Here is an 18818-nt window from a genome sequence, read left to right as displayed (position 1 = left end):
TCTTTGCAATTAAAATGATTGAAATTTAGGTCCGGCGGAGTGCAGGGTGGCCTCCCCTCCCCTCCCCGCCGCCCACGTCGGAGGGAAGCTGGCTCGGTTTCAATAAAAGCAGCGGCGGGCTGCGCCGCCGAGCAGACAGTGTGAGATGGTCCAGCGGCACAGCATCAGTGCGCCGCACTAGTCGCCGCGCCGCACCACACCAGCCATCGAGCCGTATCATGTGTTGTCGCTCTTCCTACCGCCCCATCAGATAAGTCAGTTGAATTTCTCACTCGCGCTCTTCTGTGTTTGTCTTTGGCGCCGACGAAGCAAGAAGAGAAAACCCTTTCTTGTCCTGAGTTTGTCTTTCTCTGCGCAAACATGAAAAGGGACGCGAAACGCTCTTGGCACTTTGCCTTCCATTTTTTAGCGTCCCTTTGAAATTTTTTCTTTTTATTAAAAGCCATCGATCTATTTTAACTTTCCATTATATAATAATCTTTTTTCAAAAGCTACATTTCTAACATTGAAAAATTTGTAAAATTTTTAATAAAATTTGAAGCTAACACTTTAGTTACATTAAAACAGCAAATATTACCAAAAATTTTCTTCTGACATTTAATTTTAAATCTTCTAGCATTTAATATATTTGAGAAATAATAAAAACCAATCAAATTCTGCCCATCCTTGATGATTTCTTAGAGTTACCAATTTTTTAAATAAACTCAAAAATTTACGTAGTCACTGAAATCTTTAAGAGTGCATTTTTAATCTTTATAAAATGCTTCAATATCATGATTTTTTTTAGCTTCAAACATTTCCAAAAGCATTTCTTTTACTTCTGCTCGAATAAAAAGATTTTATTTCTCTATTCAAATCAGCACTCTCTGTTTCTTTTATAGCGAAAACGTTCTTTTAAGAAATTTACCCCAAGTCGCCTTGTTACTTATTCCGTTTGCGTAAACAAGACCTGCGGAAAATGCAAATCTTGTCGGTTAGAGCGGCCGCCGCGCTGAGGCAAATCCAGGTGAAACTCTCGCGCAAACATTTCGCCAACTTCTGGAAACACACAAAGGCGGTTTGCGGAAGCGCCGACGAGGCCGTTTTGCGGCGCCGCGCCATTTCAAACAAGCCAAATTGCACCTGCAAATCAAACTTTTAATGAAGCGAAAAACAACACATCCGTTTCTTCGAGCAAATGTTCTTCAAAAAGAGCAAAAGAGCGGCTTCAGCTCATTCGCAGTTTTGGATGAATTCGCGAGCTCTTGTTTCACCAAAACTTTTGATTCTTTCCCGAAAGGATTCATTTCGCTTATTCAGAAGTAGTTTCAGCTGCAATTGGATTCATTTTTTGTTTTTACATTTATTATAACACGAATTTAACTCATAGAAAAATTATTGAATATTGCAATACTTTTAATATCCTTGAAAAAAATTATTAATTACAATTCTGAAAAGGAAAGATTTTCTTTTAAAATTACGCGCAATTTTTCTTATGATATCCTTGAAATTTACTCGCATCGTTTGCCCCTTTTGCAAGATTTCCGAGAAGCGGAACTTTTGTTTTTCCTCTTGTTTGAAGTTGGGAACACGCACGCGAAATTCAAAAGTTGTGCGGGTACTCAAGGGAAAAGAGCGGAAATTCGGCAAACAAAAAAGTTTTAACTCTTTTGATCTCTCAAATTTCGCATTATTTTTTCGTTCGCCGACACCTGGAGCTGCAATTAAAAACCTGCCAGAGCAATCCATTCTGCGTGCAAACCGGACCCGATCGTTTTTGCCCCAACCGCCTTTTTTTGCTTCCCTTGACAAACTAATTTTCTTTTTGCTCTCTCTCGGCGGTGGCAAATAATCTTTGCTGTCGCCATTAAATTTTGCGGTGCGTGCCGAGGTTGTAAAGCGAGGCTTGGCCAAACAAAATTTTTCATTCAAGCCGATTTCAAACGTGAAATTTGGCCGCCGGCAAAGGGCAAGTAAAGTCTAGACACAGCAGCTTTCAACACGCTAACCTTTTCAACCAAAAATTTGCTCAGCCAAAGTGGTTTAAGCTTGATTTTTTTTCATAAAAAGGAGATGCGCTTTCTGGTGCCTTGAAAACTCATTCATTTTTCAGGATTTTCTAGCCCAATTTAATTTCAATACTTTTAATTTTCAACCTGTTAATAAACAAAATAGAATTCCACGCAAAAAGCTTTGAATTTGGCACAAATTATTTGTTAAATGAAATTTAAATTCTCGTCTTTGCAGCGCCCTAGATTTTGTTGAATAAATTTTACAGTAAAATTTAAAAAGTCGGCATCAATGTTTTCTTTTCTGACGGGTTGAAATGGAATCGATCGCAGAGTAAGCGAGATTGAAATTTGCTGTGTGTCTTGTTCTGGCTTCTGGTGGCGCGCGCGGCCGAGGACCTTGGCGCAGAAAACGGCCGGAACGCTTTTCCATCCGCCGCCGCCGCCGTCTTTCCATTTCCGCCCAGATAAATCTTCTTGTTGCATCTTATTTATCGACCGCGAATTGTTGCAGATTGATTTGCCACTCCCGCGACCACACTTAATTTTTTCCTCGTGTCGAGACTCACAAAAGAAAACAATGTAAAGTGAAACGGAAAAAAATGATGAATTGAAAAGATGGTTTTTTTTCAATCAAACTTTGACAAACTGATCGAGTAATGGAAACAAATATACTTTTGCTGCCAAAAACATGGAGAAAATTGAACTTTGGTGTTTTTCTTTCACTGAAAATAAAGAAAAGAACTTTTGAATCGATTGATTTTTCAATCCAGAATAACTTTCAAAATATAAATCGTTTTAAATTTATTGTTTAGATCAACACAATTTTTTTTAACCGCAATTTTCTTCTTAAATTGTATTTCTATTGGAACAAAAATCAAAGTTTTGATGCCTTTTGTGATTGATTTGACAAAATTAACATACAAAATGACTTTTTAATTCTTTTTTTGAACAAAAACTCTATTTTGTTTTGTCCACAACCTACCAATTTTATCATGCAAATTTAAAACTTCTTCTCCTTATGATTCACTTCGTCGGTGTCAACTTGCGGCTGCAACTTTTGCTTTCTTGAGGTCGTAAATTTGTCAGCAGATCAAGCCAAACAAAGTTTTATCGCCACATGCAGAGGTGGTGCATTTTTTTCCCGCTGACAAGCAATGAATAATCCGGCCCCATTAATTTCTTTCCTGATTTGATCCGGCCGCCGCGTCACTGCGCGCATTGTGTGATAAATTTGCGCCAGCTCAGCTGGAAATGCAGCCCGTGCGAATTTTTTTTAACTGCTCCGAGTGTGAATGAACGAATGCGGCGCGATCGGTGCAGCATTGAATTTTGAACGTCCCTCCGGAATTCCATCGCGCCAACGTAATGGAGTGCGAGCTCGAAAAATGCCGCCAGCCCCGACCGACCGACCGACCGACCAAGCCAGGCACCCTCGTGGCTTAACAGATTTGCATTTATGGGCCGCAGAAAAGATGCCAGCCGAGGAGGAGCGCGTGAGAAATCGCGGCCAAATACAATCAAGCTCTCGATCCGACCGTGCCGAAAGCAAAAGGAACTGAAAAGCAACACACGTGCCAGCCTTTTTTACTTCTGCATCTGCAATATAATTTCTTTGAAAGAAAAAAACAAACATCATGTTAAAATTCACAAAAATCAATCAAACTTTCAAGAGAAGTAATTTTTTTTTTCAAATTTAAGTTACAAAAAACATTAAGTCTGGCCAATATTAGTTTTCAACTTTCTAACTTTCTTTATAAGCAAATAGAAAAGTGAAAAAAATCTACAATCACCTATTTTGAGATTTTTTTTACTTTTTATCACATGTTTTTGTGTTTAAAAATCCAGCTTTAATCACCTATTTTTACAAAAATTAAACAAAAAATAATCAAAAAACTCATTTTTTAATATAAAAAATGCTCCTATTTTTCACTTCTTTGGCTTTTACCACCTGATTCTTCCATAAAAATAAGCGCTATTTTCACCAAATCGCAGGAAAACTTAGTATTTATTTATCTTATTCTCTTGTTTCGGTTTCAATGTATACGCAGGGATAAGAAAAACCTTTTCTTCTTGAAGGGCCAAACGCTTTCTCCTTTTTCCGTTGAAAATATGTTGGCCATTTCGCAAGTGAGACGTTTAAAGGAGGCGGCGAATGCAATTTTGCAGCGCCGGGCTCAAAGAGAATCGATTTAATTCGCAATTTCACTCAGCGTGGCCGAAACAAAATGTTTACTTTGGGTCGGTCTCGAGGCAATAAAAGTAGAACCGTAAAATTTAATAGTGCCTCTTTGCTTTCCGGTCGCGCGCGGGGCTCTGAACAATACAATAAAGTCTCCCACTTTTTTACACATGCACGCGGAGGCGTTTCATTCAAATCTTTTATGAATGCGAGCAGAGGCGACGCGGTCAAAGGAAACTGTTCCACTTGGCGGCGGATCAAAACTGAATGCGACTGCAGAGGCTCGCCCGTCATCACTTGGTGTCGCCAACGCAAAATTTTTCACATTTTCACTGCCAAAGTGACGAAAGAAAAAAATTTGTGCTCAAATAAAAGGAAATAAAGCAACTGAAGATTTTAATGCTTAAAAAACAATTAATTTGCAATATTTTAGGAAAATAATTATTATGAATTTTTCACTTAAATCTGTCGATGAAAACGGGAAAGAATTGTAGGATGATCAATTTTTTTTTTATATTTCTATTCCTCGCAAGTGCAAACAGTTGTAAAACATGTTCAGTTTCTCTTAAGTAAAATATTCTTTGGAAGTTGCACTTTTTTTAATCACGTAAAGCTTTTACGTCGACATTTATAAATAATTGCTCAATAAACGAAGCAGCGTCGGCAAAATGTGAAAAGCCGCACCAAAGTAGATATTTATGAAAAGCCGCGACCCACTTTCCAGTGCTCGTTTCAAAGCAGTTTGATCAAAGTGCGTCCGGGGCATTTTCAAAACACACGTGTTTTGATGATAAGCGCAAATTCCTCTGCTAATGGCCGCATAAAATTTTAATGAAACTGCGGCCGGTCTAGTCAAAAGCCCAGCGAAAAAAGTAAAGCGCCTTTTTTTGTCAACGAAAGGGAAAAATAAAGTTTTCGCATAAACCATAAAATGCACTTCTTTGTTATGTAACTTTGAGTTTTGTTGGTGGGGACGATTGGGGGTTATTTACGATGTATGCAACCCGCCCAGCAACGGCGCACAGCGGGTTGCATAACCGATGATTTGCAGGCGCTCCACGCGAGGCCCGTGATGAATTTGGCGCGCACCAGATGTGCCCAATTGTTTTGTTCTGCTTTATTGCTCGGTCTTTGTGCGAGTTGCGGTCGCAATAAGATCTAATGGCCAACAAAACAAATTAAACTTGACATTTTCTGTAAAGAAAAGATGAGATTTTTAGAGAATTCAGGATCAGGATATTCGAGGAGGGCAATAATGGATTTTTATTAAAGACTATATTTGGCTTCTTTTCAGTAAAAAGAGAAATGAAAAAGGCCAATTTATTAAATTTTAAAAATAAATAAGTCCTAAAAAGGAAAAAAAATTATCAAAATCAAGCGACATTTAGTTTTAATCAATTAAAAAAAAATTATGAATAACGAGGAAATCGACTGTGCATTGAAGTAAAACCAGAAATTGAATTATTTCATTTACCAATTTCACACTTGTCAAAATTTAAACCATTATTATTATTGATTGAAGTTTTGAAAAAAAAAATTGATATAATTGTCCATAATTTTGATGTCATTTCTATTAGTTTGCTGTTGAGCTTGTCTCACGTTTCGTTAAGCCCGAAAGCCACATTGTCATCAGCATAAAATTAGTGAAGCCGGCGGGGTCGCGTCCCAAACCGCCGCAAACATAATATCTTATTCATGGCGGCGGCGCCGAGGTAATATTTAATAGGCGCGCCGCAACAATAACATGCATCAGCCGCGTTTCCACCCCCGAGACAGATCTTTCGCCAAGTGAAATAAATGTGCACCGGCCGCTGCTTTGCATGTCTCACCGAAAAATAACCCTGAAAAGTTGTCCCGAGCGGACCAGCAAACTCATGAATTCGAGCAACTTTTCTACCTGCTCTTTCAACGACGACTTGTCTCGCACAAAAACGGCGGTCTTGAGCCAAATTATAGACGCAAGGCACGAAATCCTTTTACCCTAACAGAGGAAAAACCAACAATAGAAAAAAATGAGCACAAAAAAGGGTTTAAAAAAACCTGCTTTTTATCTGATCTCTTTTAGAAGATAAATAAAAATAATAGAAATTTCTTATTACAGAGTTTGTGGTTTTAGTCTTGAAATATTTTAGAAATTTTAATCTTGATCGTTGGCAATTTTACAAAATATATTCTGTTGAAATCGAAGTACCAAGATTAAAAGTAAAATGGATCATTAGTGTGGCTTCTGGGAACCCACACAGAATTCCGATGAACAAAGTTCTCTTCAAACACGAGCCCAACTTCAACTTCAGCCGTTCATTCGGAAACGGTTTGGCTTTTCTGATATCTGATGATGATGATGCGGGCTTCGGTTCTGGAATAATCAGACATCGGCCCCTCCCCTATCTATCCTCGTCAAAGGCTTCATAATTAAATTAGCCGCGAGGTGAAATGAGGCGAAAAAGCATCAAAGGCCGACGACCCCGAGAGTGCGTCTCGTCGCCTCAATTAGCTCTCATTTACGACGCGTGCACCGCGTTTTACGGCTTCACATCAACAGGCGCGGGCAGATGTGCTGGACCGCCAGACTCATCTCACTCGTCTCTGGTGTTGATGCCCGACTTAACAGCCGACAGCACTAAAACGCGGCAATTAGCCGCCCTTTATATTGCACCCTCGGCTCAGCTCGGCCGATGCAAAATATGAAAACCGCAGACAAGTCTCGAAAACGCTCCGGGACCCACTTTTATATGAATCGCGTCCTGCTCATGAATGAGAACGGCCAGCAAAAGCTCAAGTGTCTGAAAATGAGAGAGAGTCAATTGCCTGAACGCTTATTTCGGTACAAAATGGCCAATTTTTTTTAATGAATCATCTTAAAATTCCTTAAATTACTTACAACCAGATTAATAAATCACCGCGTTTTTTACGTCATTAATGAAAAGCTTATTCGATACTGAAAAATTTACTTAATCGTTTCATCGATGTAAATTTTGAAATTAAGATTCTCATTGATTTCAAATTTGCCAACTTAATTGAGGTGATTTAACTAGGCAAATGTTAAGAGCGAATTATTTTAGAAAACTTCTATAAGAGACAATATTTATTTTTTAAATTCAATTCTCTTATTGATTTGAATTTTTCTTATATAAAAAAAAAATGTCCAAAGAACTTTATTACTGTTAATTTTTCTTTTTGTTTTGTATTTTGTTATTGTAAAAATTTGTATGTAAAATTATCATCTTTTCTCTCATTATATTAACTTGTATAATTTTGAATGTATAAATGATGTATCCCGTTATGGGCAGCAATTGCCTTTGTGATAGATCAATAAACACAATTTGCAACTATATAATTTCACCAGGGGAATTGAGACTTCGAATCCTTTGCTACACGAAAAAAAATAATCATCAAAATTAATCATAGGTCGTTTTTTAGCAGAAGGAGAATTATATTCATTTTGTTGGAATTATCGATAAAACTGAAGTTCTATAAAACTATAAATATTTCTCATAGAAGTGAATTTGCGACAAAACTGTTTGCCGTCGTCGAAACAATGACGGAGTGGCGGAAAAGTATCACTCTCGCCATTTTGAAGAGAGAAAGCAGATTCAATTTAGCGAAAACAAGCGGGGAACATCGCAGTAGCGCCGCCACCGCATCCATCATCGCGTGGTAAAAAAAAAACAAACAATCTCTCTTGAACTCCCCGCAGTCGCGAAAATCTCCCCAGAGCCAGCGATTCATCCGAACACGCTCCGTTTAATTAGACTTCGGAAAAGGGGAGGAGAGAATTCAACCCTTTGCATCTCGTGCCGCACGCGCAGATAATAAATAAATTCGCGGTCAGCACGAATAATTCCTGAGCAGAGAAGAATCGGCGCAAACTTATGAAATGCGTCTGCTTTTTTTGTCGGCGGCGGAACCGCTTTTTCATTTGCCTCTGCCCTTAAATTGCGGTCCATTCAAGGCAACAGACGCACAAAGGAGTTTGTTTGCGATGCGCGCCGCAGAGATGAAGATCATACTTAGCTGACCCAGTGCCGCGGGTCAGCTGAATGCAGGCGATATTGCTTCTGCTTCAAAGACCACTTTTATTGTCTGTTCATGAAAAACTCCACTTCAGAAATAAACACGGCGTGACTCAAAATAGGCTGGATCTCTTTATGGAATTCGTTGTCGTTGAAAAGTTTTGCACTGGTCAAAACTTTGCAGTGCGGAATTTAAATTAACATACAAAAAGCAGGGTAAAGTTTTGAAAAATGTGTTTCATTCATGAATTTAAACGGTGCTTTTATTTGATTTAAAACATCAAAACTCATCATGAAAATAGTTTGTTCATTTTGAAAAGAAAAAAAATGGGCAAAAATAGCTCAATTTCAATACGCTTGATTTAGTTTTCTCTTTGGTTATCAGACAAAGTTTATTTTGATGATAAAAATTTAATTGAAACAGAAACGTGGAGATACTACTAATTAAAAACCGTAGAATTTTCAAATAAATTCATCAATATTATAAAAAATAATTATTTTAAAGAATAAAAAAACTGAACAAAATGAAGATGGAGAAAGTGACAAACTGAGCTTTTAGTCTTTTTTGTATAAAAAGTCATCGACTGCTCTGCGGCAATCGTGTCCATTCAATATATTATTTTGCGTGAATAGAGGAGCGTGCACGGTTGAGTGGCGCCTTATTTTTGCTATAAACTCGTCCATCTACTCAGCTATAAATAAGCACAACAATAAAAGTGGTGAAAGCGTGCGGAGAACAATGGACGAGCGAGTCGCCTGCTCAATTGGCTGCGAGCAAAAGAGCAGAATGGAGTTCTTTGCGCTTCAAACGTGAATGGTTTAAATTTCACCCCATTCATGGTGGTGGCCGGGCGAGTGCAGAGTTAGCGCCAAGTTAGCGCACTGCAGATGGAGACACAGAGAGAAAGATCAACGAACCGCGGAACTTGCACTCGCAGCCAGTCTAATTAAAGAGCTCGAATCACTCCAGTTTTTTCTTTCCAATTATTTTCAATTGGAATTCCCCATTTTTTCGTCTGATAAAATGCAAATTCGCGTTTTTTTTTATAGCAAAAGCTTTGAAGAACATCCTTAGGAGGTTGTTAAATTTTATCAGAAACATTTTGTATGTTGAAAAATATTTATAGATTTATTTGAACTGCATTTATATGTTAATTTAACAGTTCTTATTCAATGGTCTTTTGAAGCGCAGAGACTCATGCAATTTATGTTTCCGTTTGCAATTTATTTGCGTTGAAATCTGGAGCATGTGCTGTGTTAGTCGGATGTCCGAGCATTTCATACTTTATTATACCAACTGTGCAGGCAGTCAACATATCAAGCTTTGCAAACAAGACACGGATTGTTTGTGATTTATGATCATAAGCATTTGAGTGAATGGCGCCGCTAATTGTGATAGATGGCGGCTCCAAATTTGAATAAATAGTTGCTAATTGCAGCGAGCGTTTTTGCCGAGCCAGTTGTTTGTCTCGATTAACTCGGAGCTACAGCGAGAGTCTGATTAATCCGCATTAATCTGCATTTCAACGCGACTGCTTTAGAAATTGCAAAATCACTCATGGCCCCGCAGATTTTGATCCATTTCATGTGAATTTGGCATAAATTTCAAACGATTTTACCGGCAATCATAGATTTATTTATCGAAATTTGAGCCCCAAATTGGAAATTTTAATGTATATATGAATAGTAATATAAAGCTCAATTTGAAATTTACTATGCAGAGTTTGATTTATGTAATAATTCCATTTATAATGAGCTCACTATCAACTCTTTCAAACGTTTCAAGTGCGTCGGTTGCAGGCTGCGAGTTTATTTTATTTCGTAATTAATCTCGCCCGAGATATGAAATATTAAAAATTTGACGGAAGCTTTAAAAGCGTGAAACGCGCAGGGGGGCCATCAAGTGCAACACTCTCGGCCCAATTGGCGAATAATAAACAAAACACGAGGGTCTGTCTCTGGCTGCTGCCTCTGCACATTAATTAATCAACGACCCGCGCCTGTTGCTTTCGCTGGCAGCGCCGCTTTTAATTAATGCGTGAAATTAGAGAGTGTGTCCTTTGCGAAAACTCTTCTTTTTATATCGGAGCTAATGAGGTCGCTTCACAACTTCTATAATTGCGACAATCTCATTTGTTTTTTGTAATTGGAATGAAAAAATTTGTCGCAGTGCTGGATCCGAAGGGGACGTGGCTGCTGCCGCCCCCGCTCCACAACAGCAGTTGCTCACACCCCCGGTACGCGACGAGCATGGCTGCGGGTTGGTGGTCGACGGTGCCCTCCATCATCGACATGGTCCAGGCGCTCTTCATCCTGCTGCTCAGCGTCGGCATCCTCGCCGCCAACATTTTGCTCATCTTCGTCATCAACAGCAGAAGATACGCCAAGTACATTCACGCACAGGTACTAATTTGAAATTTCCATTAAAAATTGGTGATTAGTTTTAATTCATAATCAAGTGTTTTAAAATGAATTTAACTAGTTTGAAATTTGAAATACAGAAAATTTAATCATAAAACTAAACCTTGATCGTATTAAACAATTTAAAACAAATTTGACAGAAAATTCAAACTAGAATGGTCAGATTTTGTTGCAAATCATAAATTGCATCATGAAATCAACTAAAATGCACAAATTTTTATTAATAATTATTGCATTTTTAGTTAAATAGCTCAATTTTTTAAATTGTTCATCGAGTATTTTTGTGGTTTTTGTTCCAGCCGCGGTACCTGCTGACGTCGCTGGCGTGCAATGACCTCGCCATCGGGTTGCTGGTCACCCCGTTCGCTTTCCTGCCCACGCTGCTGCACTGCTGGCCCTACGGCGAAATGATCTGCCAAATTCAGGTAATAAAAAAAGCACAATTTGCGTTTTCCTCCAACCAGTGAAATCTAATTACAAGAACAGACAGTCAATCGCATTATTTAACTTGATTGGTTGAATTATAAACAACCGAAAAAAGAAGAAAGGGATGAAAAATAACTTGATTCCGAGAACGGCTTTTATTTTAATTCGGCGCCTTTCTTTGTTCATCTCAACTCCTCCCTCATTAGCATATATGAATATAAGTGACACTTTGAGCGAGGGAAACCTTGGTTAAGGGTGTGAGTTGGATAGGGGTGAGGACGCAAACACATACGCACAGGGGTGGTCTCTAATTATACTCGGTTTGTTGCTTTGGGGAGGAGAATGCGTGGATTTTCTTTGATGCGACTGGGATCGTAATTAACGAAGAAAAAGAAAGACGGGAAAATAAATAAGAAGGGAACTGGGTCGAAAATTTAACTCATTATATAGGTGGAGCTTGAAATTAAATTTCTATTTTGAATTCATTAATGTGAGAATTAATTATTTTCAAATTTTTGTTCTTTACCTATAAAGAATGTTTTGAATTTTGATTTAAAATTATTATAAAATGATGTGTAAATAAAATATGATTATTTAACACTTCAATTGAATTTTGATAATATTGTTAGAGATTAAAATTTAAAAGCTCAAATAGCAATTCAAAGAAAAGAAATGTTTTATCATAAAATTTTTGCCCCTTTTGATTTACGACGCAAGTCGAGATGTCACGATTATAAATTGCGCGACAAATATGTTGGCTTTTGAGCAGCCTTGCTTTGATCCTGGTTGGAGACAAAAAAAAAGTGACGCGTTGCAAGCAGCAGTTTACGGCTGGAATTTCGCAAACGACACCCGAGATAAAGGAAAACACGATGGTGATTCATTCGGGGTTTTGTGCACATTCAAATGATGTCCCTGGAGCCTTTGCTGTGTCACGCGCGTTGCTCGTCTTTCCGCCGCCGCCGCCGCCGCCGACCGCCCAACAAGGGACAATTAAATTTGTTTCCCTTTGAGCAAAACTATACATGCTCGTGATTTCGGCGAATTGCAGAGGTGCTGCCAAAACCCGCGGCCGCCCTTTTTCGCCCCCAATCAATGCGCACGCCGGCTTTGAAACAAACAGCAAAAAGCTCAGAGTGGAAAAGAGTTTTTACATGGAAAAATTTGTTGCTTGATAATAAATTTTTTAGTCTTTTTTAATGAGAACTTATATTTTTAGTTTTTTGAAGTTTCAGTTTCTTTGTGAGTGAAGGTAGCTAAATTAAAAGTAGCAAAAACCCATTTTCTTTTCTTTGAATATTTAGTAAATCATTTATTTGTGGCTTTAAAAAGTTCAGGTTTTATTTTCTAATTTAAATTATTATTTTTTTTTTAATTTTTACCACTTTTTTCTGTATTTATTCAAAAACATGCTGTCAAAAGCAGTTATATAAAGACGACTTCAGAGATTGCATTTTCATCAAAAAAGCTAAAAGTAGAAACAGGAAAAATATATTTCATATAATTTGCCATTGTGTTGGAACATCATCAATTAATCTGAATTCTCCTCCAATTCCAAAACCACACGAAACAAACTTTTCCTGCGCAATGCGTGGTCGGCCGAGCACAAGCTTGATAAGAAAAATGAATCGCGCGCCGACGATCCTGCTGATTAAAAAACATTCCGAGCGAATTCGCGGTTTTATTTTCCGTACAAGCCAAAAAGCCGTTTTGTCCCGCGTGTTGTATCCGGACACTGAAATTATACAAAAGCGGTTGACGCACGGACGGCTTGTCAGTCAGAAAATTATTTCGATCGGCTGCACAGATGGATGCGGTTTGGCTGGATTTGCAGATTCAAATGAGCACTCGATGCAAATGAATGCGGCGAATGTTTTTTTATCATCTCTTGCAATCGGAACGACCTGAATTAATGGGGATGGAGAGTCTCTGCAGTTAAGGATATTGAGACGGTTCAGTTTTTATCGGCTTTGAATTTAATGAATATTTTATTTCTAGTTTTCAATTAAGAGCCGAAAATCATGTGGTTTTTAAAGTTAAAATTAATATTTGCGAAAAAAATGTAAATTAAATATTATTATAGTTTCAGCTCCATTAAAACTCATTTTGACCATAATTCCTCTTCACTCTCAAACGATGAAACATTTAAAAAATTGTATAATTTAATATTTAATACTTGAATTAAAATAATTTTTACCCAATTATTGTAGAAGCGCAGTAAATTTATCCAATTTGAATATATATTCTGATGAATGAATTTATTACTTTTGCAAAGTGGAACGAAATGTCATTTGAGCAGAAAGAACCGGGGCTGTCAGAATTTCATTGCGAGGCCAAAAGTGCTCGTTAGCTAACGTTTCCGCCGCCGCCGCCGCTTTCCAAGCGTTTAATCCCGCGCTGCTCTTCCTCGTCGTTTTTTCACCCCCGCAGGTTTTCATCCCGTTTTATTTATTTTTTTGCAGACAAAACTTTTCCGTGCATGAAAGTTCGCTGGTCACGCTCCACGGCCTTCCACTTTATTAGTGACATTTTCTATTAACCCGGCCGCCGTTGCAAAATGACAGAGACAAATTGCGATTCAACGCATTCTTCATTTTTCCGCCTGGCTCTCGTCCCAACACACAAATTCCACTCATCTTCCGCCGCAAGCTATATCATTTCAACGTGGCGAAAAAGTAAACTCTAGATTGTCTAGACAAAGAAATGAAATTTACTTTTATCTCAAATTTTATTTGTTGTACATTAAAAAAAATGCCATTTCGTCCAACAGATACAATCCCAGCCCACAAAGAACCTTTTTGAATGTAAAATGACATGGATATTAAAAATAAAGATTTATTTAACTGTCCATTTTTATGTTTCAACGTGTTTCAACGCCCCACAATTCAATTACAAGCGAAACATTAAATAGTAAAAAAAAATTATTAGTGCAAGATGTTTTTTAAACCATATTTTTTTTAAATTATCAAATGGCTTTACTGCAAAACTACACTTTTATATTAAAATGATAAAAATATTTGGTCAAATTATCAATAAATAAACTACACCCAACAAAGCTTAGAGCTGTCACCGCTCTAGTGTAACGTTATGGGAAATTTCTTAGAGCGGTGGTCGCTGTAGTGTAACGTTATGGGCTTTTTCTTAGAGCGGTGGCTGCTCTAAGCTTAGAGCGGTGGCAGCTCTAGTGTAGAGAGTTCACTGCTCCAGTTCGCGCGGCTACAGGCCTGGAGATCGTTGGGTGTACTAGTTTAAATTTTTACTTAATTTTTAAATGAAACACTTGAAGTATACTTTCCAGCTTTAAGATTGGAAATCCGCCGCACTTGAAAATGCGCTCGCAGGGTTTTAGGCAGAATCGGTTTCTCAAACTAATTACAAACACACACGTGCCGAGCAATCAACGCGGTGCACACACTTGCGTGCGTGTTAAGCACACGCGCCGTTCTCGTTAATCTCTCGATTCAAACAGAGCAGCCTCTGCTCTGGGCCAAAGCTGGATCAGGCTGCTTTCAAAGTCTCTTCTCTCGAGCGAGTTATTTGGCCGAGAGAGCGTTCGAGGATCGACTCGCGGCCCCCTTTGCGCCTCCTCCGAGCTATTATTCAGCTTCGGAGACAATGAGAGATCGAGCAATACCCGTGTAATCTGCATTGCAAAGTGCATTGAGCAGCAAACCTCTGTTTCATGACCACTTGAGAGTTGTGACCGACCCCGATATATTCTTTTTAGATCATGCTGACGATCAGAGTTTATTAAAGTTGATAGCAAACGAAACAATGGGGCGCGTCACAAAATTAGGTTAGGTTTTTCAATTCGGTGAGGTGACACATGAGCAATATTTCTGACGTATTCTAATTCTGCAAGAGGATGAAAAAAAGATGAGTTTTTGCGGATTTTTTTTTAAAAACACATATAAGCTTATGTAAAACTAAGGTGCAAAGTTTATATTCTTCTCAATGCAAAATCCTGGCCGACTTCAGCAATGAACAACCATTCAATAAAACTGTCCCGTCCCGTCCCAATTTGAGAAAATTGCAGGAATCAAAAGTAGGGCCACGTGTTCGTTCGCGCGCTTTGCTTCGAAAATAAGCTCCGCCCCCAGCTGAAAAAAAGGAGCCTCAAAAACGCCACAGCTGATTCAAAATTATAAATAGAGAGAGTAAAAATGGGAGACGCGAACGACCAACGCCCCCTTTTTCGGCACAACACTTACACCAATCAGCGATGGCGTTAGTCATTTGTCTTGTCGTCGCTGATTGGTGTAAGTATTGTGCCGAAAAAGGGGGCGTTGGTCGTTCGCGTCTCCCATTTTTACTCTCTCTAATTATAAACAACTTGTTGAGTCGGCTTTGGAAGATGTTTGGTGAGTTGTGCCGACTTTGCGAGCGGCCGACGGCGGCCACCGAGCGGCCGAATTGGACAAGGACAAGTTGGCCGAGTGGTGTTTGAATTTCTTGGGCACGACTTTAGCCGGCCAAATCGACGACCAGGACCTCTTCTGCTACTTCTGTGTCTGGGACGCCAGGTTGGTTCTATAGAAAAACGAATTTCAATTTAATTTCTTGATTAAAACAGCAGAATAAATAAATATTTTTGTTCTAATCTCTTAAAACGGGTGGGAGTGAAAAATGAGACTCTCAAACACTATGGTTTTCGAAATTAAAAATCGGGATTAGATAAAATTAAAACTTTCTTATGAGCATAATGCTTTCATTTCAATGTATTTGAATCGAAAAAAATTGTTTTTTATGTACCAAGAAATAGCTTTTGAGCTTTAAATACAGTTTCAAAATTTAAAAAGAGCGAAAAATGTGCATTGAAATCTTAAAATAAAAAACCTTTGTTTTGCAGGTTTTATCGTAACAATTGCAATAATGCTGTGAATTGTAAAAATGATTACGATTTGTGCTGGTGGCCGGAAGAAGGCTCTGATAAGGATACTCAAGACCTCTACAAAAACTACACAGGTTAAAATATTTAATTAACCTAATCAATTCATTTTTTAGGAAAATAAAATGATTAATGATAAAAAATTTATAAAAAAAATTGATTTCAGCTGGAAAAGTGCAGCAATGCTGGGTTTCTTTGGAAAAATTGCCAAGTGAGGAAAAAGCAAGTGCCAATGCTGGAATGAAGGCTGCATCAAGGTTAGACGGAAATTGCTGCTACTGCGGAGAAAATGTAACAAACTGGCATCGGCATTTGAAGTCTATGCATGCAGACGTTGCAATTAGATGCAATTACAGTGCTAATTGCTGGAAATACTTTATAACTGTTGAGGAAAGAGACGCTCATGTAAAAGAAATACATTTGAAGCCGAAAGTAGAAACTCTTTCTGACTGCATTTATTGTACTAAGAAAGGTATTAAAGTTGAGTATCTACGTGAACATGTTAAATCAAAGCATCGTGATGTGGCAATCAGGTGCAGTAATCATAGTTGTGCTTTGTATTTTAAAACTCGGGCTGAGATGGACTTGCATTTTGAGGCAAAGCACAAAAATAAAGGAAGAAAGAAAAATTTAAAATGTTCAATCTGCGATTACAAAGCCTGCGAAAGGGATGCAATTGAAAATCATGAGGCAAAAGCTCACGAAGTACGTCAGATAATCAAATGTCCAGAGTGTCCCAAAATTTTAATTAGTAAAATTGATTTGCGACGTCACTCGTATATGGCGCATAAGTTTAGAGCATGTCCTGGTTGCAATTTAAGAGTTAACATTATCCAATACTCGTATCATTACATAAAACGCTCTTGTCGGAAATGCAAAGTCGCTTTTGACTGTTGGGGCCGTTCACGAATGATTTAAGATAAATTGGACAGATTTTTTTTGTTACGAGCACCACTCTGATTTTTAGATATGTTGTTAGGGTTGATGAGAAACTACTTTGACCAAATTTTTAGACCAAAATATTTATTACTTTTTGAAATATTCGGGTTTTTTGAAAAACTCAAAAATGCTTATATCTTTGCTCCTCTTAGTTTTAGAGCAATTTGGTTTTCACTCTAGTAGGTAACTTTTTATTCTGAACAATTTTGCTGTTGACCAAATTGCCCTAGGTCAAAGGTCAAGGTCATTAAAATGCATTTTTAGTTTTTGAGGTCATTTTTCTCAAAGAAGCGTATTTTTGATATTTTTTTAGCAAATGCAAAAAATGTAGCCCGTGAAATTCTACATCTGGTCCGAAATATTTGCGATGGCGTATATCTTAGTTTTTTAGTTATTTTAATTTAAAATTAAAAAGATGCGTTTTTCCGATATGCGGTATTTTGACATTTTTCTGTTATATTATTTCTAAGCAGCCTAGAGCAATGCGGTTTTCACTGCTAGACCTATTTTTTAATTTTGAACAACTTTTCCGTTGACAAAAAATACCTAGGTCAAAGGTCAAGGTCAGTAAAATGCATTTTTAATTTTCTAGGTCAATTTTCTCAAAGAAGCGTATCTCAGATTTTTTCCGCAGTATAGAAAAAAATGTTGCCCATGAAATTCTACATCTGGTAGGAAAAATTCAGAATGGCATTATTTTTAGATTTAAAGATATTTCAATAAGAATAAAAAAAAAGGCAAAAAGGGGTCAGAATATTATATACGGAAACGAACTTTTTAAATATTTATTAAAATATCTTTAAAACTAAAAATAACGCCATTCTGAATTTTTCCAACCAGATGTAGAATTTCATGGGCAACATTTTTTTCTATACTGCGGAAAAAATCTGAGATACGCTTCTTTGAGAAAATTGACCTAGAAAATTAAAAATGCATTTTACTGACCTTGACCTTTGACCTAGGTATTTTTTGTCAACGGAAAAGTTGTTCAAAATTAAAAAATAGGTCTAGCAGTGAAAACCGCATTGCTCTAGGCTGCTTAGAAATAATATAACAGAAAAATGTCAAAATACCGCATATCGGAAAAACGCATCTTTTTAATTTTAAATTAAAATAACTAAAAAACTAAGATATACGCCATCGCAAATATTTCGGACCAGATGTAGAATTTCACGGGCTACATTTTTTGCATTTGCTAAAAAAATATCAAAAATACGCTTCTTTGAGAAAAATGACCTCAAAAACTAAAAATGCATTTTAATGACCTTGACCTTTGACCTAGGGCAATTTGGTCAACAGCAAAATTGTTCAGAATAAAAAGTTACCTACTAGAGTGAAAACCAAATTGCTCTAAAACTAAGAGGAGCAAAGATATAAGCATTTTTGAGTTTTTCAAAAAACCCGAATATTTCAAAAAGTAATAAATATTTTGGTCTAAAAATTTGGTCAAAGTAGTTTCTCATCAACCCTAACAACATATCTAAAAATCAGAGTGGTGCTCGTAACAAAAAAAATCTGTCCAATTTATCTTAAATCATTCGTGAACGGTCCCTGTTTGGAATTGCGCAGAAAGCATGAGAAGAATTGCAAATCTGAATGTAAATGTGAGTTTTGTTTGAAAAGTTTTAGATATAAATATATGTTGAAGTACCACATGAACAGGAAGCATTTAGCTCAAAATGTGCAATCTCAGAAATCCAATGCAAGTTTAAACTTTCAAAAGTTAAATAACATCGAATCAAACCAAAAAATATTTGGGTGTGCTCACTGCAGCAAGGAACTTTCAAGAAAAGAAAGTATTAAGGCACACATGGCAAATGTCCACAATCTGATAGAGAAAAAACATTGTTGCGAACAATGCCCGGCTAAATTTTATGATGCCTCAGTACTGAAAAACCACATTCGCGGAGTGCACTCTAATGGCAAAGCAAAGTGTAAAATTTGCAACAAGGAAATTAAAT

The 18818-nt window shown here is 37.5% G+C and overlaps 1 protein-coding gene across 4 annotated transcripts in view; it reads left to right on the top strand.

The window, feature by feature from the left end:
- LOC132198336 (zinc finger protein 808) overlaps window positions 1-18818 on the top strand; it is a 60209-nt gene that overhangs the window by 16282 nt on the left and 25109 nt on the right. For 2 of the 4 annotated variants that reach the window (XM_059622321.1, XM_059622322.1), the window contains exons 1-3: window positions 149-254; window positions 10354-10586; window positions 10904-11029. In XM_059622321.1, the coding sequence (XP_059478304.1) occupies window position 254; window positions 10354-10586; window positions 10904-11029 (360 nt within the window). In that variant the 5' untranslated portion in view covers window positions 149-253. Of the gene's footprint in view, window positions 1-148; window positions 255-10353; window positions 10587-10903; window positions 11030-15879; window positions 15996-16084; window positions 16210-18818 lie in introns of those variants that run through there. The other 2 variants (XM_059622320.1, XM_059622319.1) reach the window with 1 other exon arrangement.

Source organism: Neocloeon triangulifer, unplaced genomic scaffold (genome assembly GCF_031216515.1).
Source record: "Neocloeon triangulifer isolate White Clay Creek 2 clone unplaced genomic scaffold, ASM3121651v1 ptg000012l, whole genome shotgun sequence".
NCBI lineage: Eukaryota > Metazoa > Arthropoda > Insecta > Ephemeroptera > Baetidae > Neocloeon > Neocloeon triangulifer.
Note: the sequence above shows the minus strand (reverse complement) of the source record. Positions and strands in the feature narration are given on the sequence as shown.